The following is a 10,193-nucleotide window of genomic DNA, read 5'->3' as shown; positions in this document are numbered from 1 at the left end:
CTGCGGGGTGGCGAAGAGCAGCAGCTCGGCCTCGCTGTCTCCGTCGGCCGCGGGCAGCTCGCCGGGGGTGGAGATGATCACGATCTGCTGCTCCACCACGCGGAGCCCCCCGGCTGCCCCCAGCAGCGCCTCCAGCTCGGCCACGCAGGCGCTGCCGCCATCCCGGGCCACCTCCAGGCCATCCAGAGACATCCTCCGCCCGGCGCGGGCTCACATCCCCGGGCGCCCACGGGGAAGACCCAGTGCTACTCCCCTCGCCCGCTCTCGGCGCTGCGTCCGCCCGGGGATCACAGCGGCCTGGCGGGCACGGCCGCACAGCCCCGCCAGCGGCGGGCAAAGGCCACGGCCGGGAGAGGCGGCAGGGCGCCGCGGCCCATGCTCAGCCCGAGAAGGCGCAGCCAGGCAAGGCCCCGAGCGCGGCGGCGACCCAGACCATCTGGCCCCGGCCCGGCCACTGTTATTGTTCCCAGCTGGTCCCGGCCCCGCACGCGTTTGCGCGCCAAATCCTTTTTGCCGCGAAAGCAGCACGAGCCGAGTGCGCGCGCTCCGATTGGCTGCACCCGTCGCGTCGATACGCAACGCCGCGGGCAGCCTCGTCCCCATTGGTCGCGACCCTGGGATTGATACGCAAACAGCATCTCCCCATTGGCTGCGGCGGGGCAGCCGGGAGGTTTTGGAGTGACTAAGAGACCGTTCTGACAGTGGCCCAATCACAGAGGCCGCGTCTGCTGGAGAGGGGAGGGAAGGGGGCCTTGGGCCAATCAGCGGGGAGCTGGGGGACGCTGAGCAGGGGCGCTGGGGTGAGAGGGGCTCGAACTGGGGCCTTAAAGGGGAACAGCGCGGCACAGGCGGCTTCCCTGTCCCTGGGCTGACTTGGGCCCTGTCTGCCCCGCCCCTTCCTGGCGCCGCCCCGGCGCTGATCTCAAGCTCCGAGGTCTCCCTCTGGGACTGATATACCCTCCCCTCGCTGCCCTGCCCAGCACAGCGGCCTCTTCGCGTCTTGCACGGGGGGACTTGGCCAGAGGCTGGTGTGCCTCGCCGTAGCTGATAAGCCTGTTTCATTCGTCCCCCAGCTCACCCCGTGAGCTGCGGCCCACGGGGTGTGCCATCAAGTGCTCTACCTGGACCACGAGTCTCCAGTTGGAAGGGCAGGCTGGGAGCTGCAGGCTTCAGGAAACTCACCTTACTGTTAAACACCCGGAGAAAGGAATAGAGAAGTTAAAACAAAAATGTGTGTCTGTGTGTGCCCACGCATGCAGGCTTGTGCACATACATTTATGTGCATGCATCTCTGGGTGGGTGGGTGTCAGCTGTGTGCATGCATGTGTGTGCGCCCGCACCTATATGCGTAAGTACAAAGACATACATGGGTGCATCTGGCGTAAAAGGAGCAGACAAGGCTGGTAGCAAGTCAAATGATTCCCCTAGGTCTCTGATGTGCTGTCTTGTTCCTGAGTGGTTGCATGCAGTAAAGGATTGGGTTTTTTAGTTGCTGGAACGTGACTTGCCTCATAAAGAGTTTCTTCCGTTGGCATTATGGGATGAGGCCAGCTGTTTGGACTTTGCCCCCAGTAGGACTAATCAGACTCAGCAAAATTTACAGCTATACAAAATTGCCTGTACTTTGTCCATACGACAGAGTCCACCTTGGCTCTGAATGGCAGAGCTGTGACAATTTGTGAATGATTGATCCAAAGTTAGACTGCTGATGCCACCAGGGGGCTTCCTGGCATACCTGAAGTGTGGAAAATGCAATTAAGAGAAGGTGTCCAAATCCCAGCCCTTTCAATTCATATATTCAAAGTCAAGATCCATATGAGGATGGGTGGGTTAAAGGACAACACAAGAAACCAGCAGCAACAAGAAACAGTTCTTCACACTTCCGTCCCCCCAGTTTCTAAGGCCACTTGACATTATCCTGGATTCCTTTCATTTTGACTTCAGACTAAGGCACTCCTAGCTGCTTTCATAGATAACATCTTTCTATCTGTGGACAGGTCCATACCTCCAGCATCATTATTCTGAGCCTCTTTCTAGAGCTTGTAGGTAGTTACAAAACACTTCTGTTGCACTGTTCCAAGTAGCTGTAGGAATAAATGATAAAGCTATGAAATGACATAGATTCCTCCTTAGAGACCAAACCCAGAGTCTGACACAGGCAACTAATGCTCTGTTTCAAAAGCCTTCCATTCTGGAGCCTAGTCCCCACCTTACAACATTCAATGTCTACATGGAGCTGATGAGACAGTGTAGCTTGAAGTGCCACCATTACCCAGATGATATCCAATTCCATCTCTTCACATCAACTATAAACAGCACTGTCTCTCAGCTTCCTTACTGCGCAACTAAAGCTGAAACCATTCTGGATGCAGTCATACTGGGAGAGAGAAGGGAGTGCTACAAAGAGCTTGTCAGCTCTGTGGCATCCCCCCTATTGGGATGCACCTTCCCTTGGGTTGTCATATGTGTCCTCAGTTGTGCATTCCTTTCAGATTTCATGGTACTATTGGTTATCAAATAGCTTGCTAGCAAAAAAAACCCACATTTGATCAGTTGGAAACTGAACTCAGCTAAAGATGCCCTTTCCAGTCCTACCTTCCTGTGTTCCCCCATATGACTGGTCAGGTAATAATGACTATCCTATAAGACAGACCTGGCTATAGGTCGATGTGTTCCTCACCTCCAAGTGTGGCTATTGCAAGCTATGTCTAGACATAAAGCCTCAAAATCAGAGACAGGTGAAGTCTGTCCCTTTGGCCACCTTCTTTGAACATCTTTCCCATGGACTGCTTTCTACAGTCACTGCCCAGTGAACAAAGTCTAGCTGAAGGTCTCTGCTGTAATATTCAAAGCCCTCTAGATAGCTCTCCTTTAGTGACCATGCTGTCCTTCTACAGCTATATTCCACAGGTGACAAGAAGTAAAAGCTCACATACCAGAGCCCCCTTTGGGGTAACTAGAAACAATGGCCACAAAATGACAGGGAGCAGATTTAGGTTGAACATCAAGATGGACTTCTTTACAGTAGGGGTTACCAGAATCTGGAATGGGAGGTGGTGCTCTCCCCTACCTTGGAGCTGTTCAAGAGGAGACTGGACAAGCACCTGGCTGGGGTCATCTGCTCCCAGCGCTCTTTCCTGCTCAGGGCAGAGGGTAAGACTCAGTGATCTACTGAGGTCCCTTCGGAACCTAAAAATCTATGAAATCTATGAATGAAGGAGCCCGTTTTTACAGATTCTGGCCCCAGGAGTTATAAGAATAACTACAGGTCTCATCACTCTCAGAATTAAATGTCAGACTCATTTCTTTAGTGGTATGTTCCCTCACTAGCTTCTACAGGCATGCATATGCAGTCCTACAAATTCATCAGACTCCTTTTCTAACACGCCAAGCAAGAAAAGAAAGAGAGGGGTGGACATTTCTATTTAAAATACTTGGGAAGTGTTTGGCTACTTAGAAGACCCCTAAACACGGTATACACAAATCAGTGGCGTAATGTCCTCATGGAAGTGATGGGAGTCCTGACATTGGAGTCATCTGAGAACGGTTGGGACAAAACCCCACAAGATATACCGTGAAACAGGAACAAGGAGGAACAAGAGGCCCTAACATTCTTCATTGTATATTGATTATTTTCCCATGGGGAAGGGAATGGACCGTTTTGGAAAACTTGTTTGCTTCTACTTTAATCTATTTCTGATGTTCAGTGGTAAACAGCACCCACCTGATTGTTTCTGGACAGTGATGCCTTGTCCCAAAATGATTGTGTTTCTCTCAGAATGAAGACCTTCTTTTTATTCGTTTTTCTGGTGAAGTATGTCTTTATTGAACAAAATATAATGAAATTCTGTAAGATGTGCCAGTACACTAAACAGGAAATATTGTCATAATACATTTAATAATTACATGATTGTATTGGGATACCTGCAGAGAAAATCATGAGCTGTCTTTGTCTTTGTCATGTCTTTAGGCTATAAGATCTGGGAGACTGGGAAGGCTCAAATTTATACAAGAAGCCCAAGCCATTGAATGGAAACAAAAGAAACTTTACTGTATTTACTACCAGTCTCTTGTTGTAATTGTATCACATTAGTCAGTGTATGTACATGCTTCCCCTTTATGTCCTTTCACAGAGGATACCGGTCTTTAACAACTCAGTCTAACTGTTTAGCTTAAGATGTAGAGACTGATGATTTTGGCTTTGGTGGTCTTATATTCAGTACCTGTTGCTAGCCAAGGTGGAGACAATCTTGACAGCACACTCCTGAGTCTTTCCTCCAAAGGCCTAACTGGTAAGAAAATCAGAGTTATGTTGACTTCACTGTGCAACTCTTGTTCATCCATATTCTACACAGCCATGGGCAATTCAGAGCTGAAAAGGCAGATAACAGCAGACACCTCTAGTATCTCAAATGTGCAGGGGGCTATAGTAATACACCCACAAAACATGGCCTAGATTGTAGAGTTCCCTCCATATGCATCTCCATGTGTAGGAAGCTGATAAGTTGTTTTACCAAGTAAGAAGTCTAAATTAAAAAAAGGATACAATGAGAAAGCACATTTATGAATTGCGCCTTTTCTGGAATTATAACTTATATAGACATAAAGGTTTACAGAAAAAGAATCCCAGTTTTTTTATCAAATACTCATAAGACTCACTTGAACCATTACTGAAACATGGTTGCTTCTGGTGTGAAACATGGCAGCTATTTACTGATTCATGTTCACCATATGAAAGAATATAAGAGAAAAAATGAACAAATGTGCCTCTAACTGAGCCTGAAGAGACACTCCTAAGGAAGCAGACTGTAATAAGCAGTGACGGATTATAGCTAGAAAATAAGTCTGTTTATCTTGTAAAAGGTGCTGGGAGAAATTAATAACCTTTAGTAGTCAGTCTGTCCACCTTACCATGAAAAGCATAATGATCCTTCAGCACCAGCCTGGGGCACTGACTCAGTGATATCCCAGAAAGGTGGCAAAGGATACAGTAAAAATGGGCCACATAATAGTCAGTCAAAGTCAATCAAGATTGTACTAGAAATCTTAGCCCTATGTTTAAGTGGACTCCTGGGAGAGGAACTTGTCCATTGCTGGAGGTCTTCAGTAGTGGAGTTTCACTAAATTACAGAGCCCTGGAAGCACTCTAGGATGATAGTGACCTAGTTAATGTGGTGACTCCCACAGTGAAGACACTTAAACATTGAAGATCACAGGCAAAAAAAAAAAGTCAGGTAGAACATAGGTGCTACAGAAACAGGTGGGAGAACTGCTGAATTCACTAAGTATCATGCAAGCAGCAAACACCTGCAGCTGGTGCCTGACAGCAACCAGTAAAGGCTTTTACACAAATACAGGAAAAACCAGTTAAGTTGAAACAAAGCCAGCCTTGCCACTCCGTTCTAGAGACTTGCCCTGTCTTTTCAAAGAAGGGAGCCGTGTTTAAAACTTCCCTTGGCTGGCCAGGCTGGAGCAAACTCTAAGCTCAGGTGTAGTTTCTTATTAAGTCAGGTGTAATATGTACCAGCTAGATCAGTCACATTCTCTACAAGGAGTTCTGTTGCAACTAGCACACCTTCCTAATTACCTATTCATTAACTAACAGGGGGAGCAGCAGTCTACATCCTAAGGCAAGTGCCTTGCCTCTTTAATTCCAACCAGGCCCTGAGCTGAGGTGTAGGATTTTGAAATGGAAGCAGTTAACTCCTTGCTTGCTAGATCTAGAACAGCTCTGGATGCACAATTCATCTACACTGGCTTAAAGGGTTTCATGCTTTAGAAGCCTGAATTACTCATGGAAATAATATCACATTAAGACTGGGAACCGATTTTGCACTTGTCCCTGGACATATCATACCTGTGTTTGTCCTGGAACAGAAATATTCTGGGATATTCCCTTTTAATCAGGGGTTAATGAGCGGCTGAATGCACTGCCATTTTCTGCCCTTAATTCAGTTATGCAGTCCTAGGATAACCATTCAGAGACACTTTGCAATGTCCCAGGAATAAACTGTTAGCAGTTTCTTCTCCCATGAAACTTTTTAGGATTTATCCGAGGACAACAAAGACATTTGAATAATTGCATTTTGTCTCAGGATAAATGCAGCATTTATTTAAAGCTTAAGAGAACCAGAGTGGTCGAGCAGATTGCATGCTAGGCTGGAGCTTCAGATTTCCATATTCTAATAATTCTAGTTGTGCCTATTCACTAAGTCACTTAATTTCCCCAAATTAGTTTTACCACCAGTAAATGTGGGGGCAGTGGCCATGTCTACACAAGAAGCTGACTGCATAGTTGTTACTGCGCAGTCATTTAGTACTTGTATTCACAAGTACTAAATGACTGTGCAGTGCCAGGAGTTAAAGCACAGTAGCATCGCTGAGCAGCTTTCAGGTGATGCTGATTGTGCAGTCTCTCATTACTACTGTGCAGTAGTATTGCATGATGCTTTGTGCCATGCAACACTACTGTGCAGTAATAACGAGCTACTGTGCAGTCAGCATCTCATGTAGATGCAGCTAGTAACACTGATCTGCTGTAAAGGAGTGCAGTGGTATTTAATTGACATCTTGCAAGCTCCTTTGTAGATGCTAAAAGACAAATTCTTTGCTGACCTCAGTACAGGATCAGGACCTAAATATTCTCAATAGTGCAAAGAACAAGCAAGAATTAGGTCATAAGTATACACATTAGTTAATGTTTTCCCCATGTGGGAGAAACTAGGCCAGGGTGTAATGGCTATTGTACTTTCTTTTCCCACAAGGAGGCTCTGTAACATATTTTCCTGTCATTTGAATGTGCAGTTTTTGGACACAGCTGCTGCACCAGCTGTTCTTGCTAGTGTTACAAAAGATGTCATTTTTCCAGCCAGGCAGACCCACCAACAGGAAACTCAGAATGCCAAGTAGAATTGAAAAGTTTATTTTCAATCCATGTGGCAGCTTATTCAGGGTGAGTAGAGCTACTTAACCCTGGGGAAAGACAGCCTGCCAGCCTCAGGAAATTGGGTGGTGTCTCTTAACAGCTTTCTGCCATGTCATTTCACAGGAAGGCTATAACTTTCTATTGGAGGCCGCTGTGCAAATTATCCAAGGTTTGTATGACTTATAACAGTGGAAAGAAAGTGCACACTCATATGGCATCAACAGCAAACTATGACATATAGGCAGAGACAGAGGAACAACTGTGTGGCACTGTTTTCAGTCTTTCAAGTCAAAGAGAGATGTGCCTGTCCCTCTTCTGTTTCTTGCATCCATGGGATGGAGGGGGTATGAATCCAATATTTATATCTCATTTATCCTTGTACCAAGAGGACGTGAACCTATCTTTATCACAAACTTCTCCTCTTCTCCCCTTTGTTGCCCAGGAGAGATGAACTGGTCCTTTGTATCAACCATGGTTAAAAGATTTGTAGCTTTGCAGAATAAAATAACAGGAGTGAATCTCACTGAGCACATTAGAGCACATAACTGCACAGTAACCATCACCATCTATACATGCAGATGCTTACTGAGCAGTAATTTGCTTTCATTGGGAGTAAATTTGCTACCTGTAAATACAAGTAGCAAATTTACTCACAACTGGTTACTGTGCAGTAACGAATGTGTAGACAATGACTGGGAGCAAATTTCCTCCCAGTCAGCCCCACAACCAGGAGGCCACCTGCAGTCCAGCCCCAGGACCCCAGGGCTAGAAGCTTCTCTAGTCCGATGGCTGGGGTGGCTCTTTGTCCCTGCCGAGGCTCTTTGTCCCTGCAGAGGCCCCAAGCCAGCCCCTGGTACTGCTACAAGCACAAGCGGCCTAGCCTGCCTGAGCCTCTGCTGCAGCCTGGCATCCATGGTGATGCATCACCAGGGGAGGGCCCCTCGGCCCACTAGGAGCCTGTCCTACTGCGTTCATGCCCCTGGCCTCCTCCAGCAGTTCTGGAAGCCTGGGCTAACACCTGCCCCATCAGCTCCGGGTGCTCAGCCCTGTCCAGGAGGCCAGGCTGGCCATGGTACCACTGTCTGCGAGCAGCTCCAGCTCTTTTCTGGAGGGGACCCTTTCCCAGGCAGCCAGATGCCACTCCCCTGCACCCCAGGACACCACCGGGAGTCGCATGTCCTCATTGCTAGCGGGGATTGACTCAGGCCACTGGGCATGCCTGCCACACCCACCTGCCGCACTGTGGATAGGACCCTCCCTGCCTGGCCCACCCGGGCTCCCCCTGGACCATGGAGGCCTCCCACCACAGCATGCAGGGAGGTGTGAGATTGTGCAAAACTTTATTGAGTAGCCTGTGCCCGCACAGCCAGGTGGGCAAGTCCTCTCCTATGCCAAGGAATGCGTCAATGCCAGTGGTGATGTCCTTCTCAGCTGTGGGGGGGCAGGGATGCATAGTGTAGTCACAGGTAGCCCTCCAGGTGGTTGCGGAGGTTGCGGGGCAGGGTGGGCTTGCCCTTTGCACCATCAAAGCTCCGTGTCCTGTTTCAGATTCTCAGGTGTGCCTGGGACAGCATGGTGATCATCATCAGCAGGGCATAGTGGGTTGGGCAGCCCTCAGTCCATGCAAACAGCTCCTTGTGGTATGCCTGGGACACTCAGCTAACAGAGCGGGCATGGTGGGGGGCTGGCCCCAGGGTCTCTCTCCAGAGAGGCCACCTGGGGGGAGAGTGGAGGCACCAGAAGCCCTGTGTCCCAGTTAGGCAGGAGCCCCTAGGCCCCCTCACCCCCCACCAAGGCCACGTGCCATGGGCTTAGCAGCAGTGCAGGAGACAGGCTGGCCTTCAGGAGGAGAAGGGGGAGGAGTGGCTCTGGAGCCATGGCAGCAGGTGCTGCCAGGAGCCAGGCCTGACCTGCCCTGGAAACAGAGAGAGGGAGGCAGGCTGCCTGAGGCCAGCACCTAGAACGGAGCAAGCAGGGATGGGTGCTTGGCTGGTTGGCTGTCTGGGCCAGGGCCTGCCCAGCCAACTTACTATGGTCCCTGGGCACCCGTGAATGCACGACCCCTGATCTGAGGCCAGGCAGCACACAGGCCCTGGTACAGAATATCTTATCTCAGAAATGTTGCAAACTCCCGCAAACAGCCTCTTTTTCCTGGCTCTGTAGGACCTGCAGCTGCACAAGGGGGAGACACCAGATGGCAGCTGGGATAAGCCATTAGGGTTACCACCAAGCCAACCTCCGCAGGGGCTCTGCAGATGTGACAGCTTTGGCAGTGCAGATGCACGACTGGACCCAGCTGGTCACCATAGCTAAGGAGAGTCTGGCATGTGGAGGACATTGCCTACAAGGAGGCAAGGGACCAGTGCAAGAAGGCGAGGGACTGAGTAGACCAGGAATTCCAGGTCAGGCTCCTGGCCCTGGAGGAGAGACACGTGGAGGCCCTGGAGCTGCAGGCCGTCCTGGTGGCCAGGGCAGTGGAAGCCACAAAATGGGACAGCCAGGTGCTGGACACCATCTTGGCCCTGGCAGTCACCTTTGTGTCACCTGCTGCCCTGCCCCTAGCTCTAGCCCTGCCTGCCCCCTAGCAGCCACCCACCGCTCAGCAGCAGGCCCCCTTCAGCCCTGGGCTGAGGTGTAGCAGTGCCTCCATGGGCCAGGTACCCCTGTCCCAGTCCCCACCCTGAGGCCACTGCCACCCACCCCCCCAGCCTGGGCCCAGTCCCACTGGTTGTCCTGGCTCCATGTGACCCCACAACAGGAGCTGCCTTCAGCAGGGCCAGGACTGTGTGTGGGCCCTGCTGGCCCTGCCCACTGGCTGGAGGAGGGGAAGCTGGCTGTGCTGGCAGAGCAGCACCCGCCAACACCCCCAGATGAGCCCCCTGCCCGCTGGTCTCACTTTGGCATTTGCATTCATGGGATACAAACAGAGGGTGAGATGCTGGATACCTGACCCTGGGCTCCAGCCTCTAGATGACCCCAGTCCACAGCCCCCTCCCCAGGAGGACACATACAGCATGCACTGTAGGGTTACCATACATCTGGGTTTCCCAAACATATCCTCTTTTTGGATCCTCCAATCTCCATCTGGATGGTTTTTGGAAATCTGAACCAATAGCCAGGATTTTGCTCTACTCCATTAGTGGTAGCAGGGGAAGGGCAATTGGAGTCAGAGGTCATCACATGCATGTGCATGCGCAAATGCACATGACCAGCATACAGCCATGCATGGTGGTGGGTGCAGCCTTGGCAATTGGATGCAGTTAAGTCT

General features: G+C 50.2%; 1 protein-coding gene across 1 annotated transcript in view; it reads right to left on the bottom strand.

Moving 5' to 3' along the window:
- Positions 1 to 560, bottom strand: part of E2F1 (E2F transcription factor 1) — a 21,472-nt gene extending 20,912 nt beyond the window's left edge. The window contains exon 1 of the mRNA XM_019513106.1: positions 31 to 560. Coding sequence (XP_019368651.1) covers positions 31 to 192 — 162 coding nt within the window. The 5' untranslated portion in view covers positions 193 to 560. The remainder of the gene's footprint in view (positions 1 to 30) is intronic.
- Positions 561 to 10,193: the final 9,633 nt, after the last annotated feature.

This window comes from Gavialis gangeticus, unplaced genomic scaffold (genome assembly GCF_001723915.1).
Source record: "Gavialis gangeticus isolate Ggan-Ray unplaced genomic scaffold, GavGan_comp1, whole genome shotgun sequence".
NCBI lineage: Eukaryota > Metazoa > Chordata > Crocodylia > Gavialidae > Gavialis > Gavialis gangeticus.
This window is presented reverse-complemented; position numbering and strand designations above follow the sequence as displayed.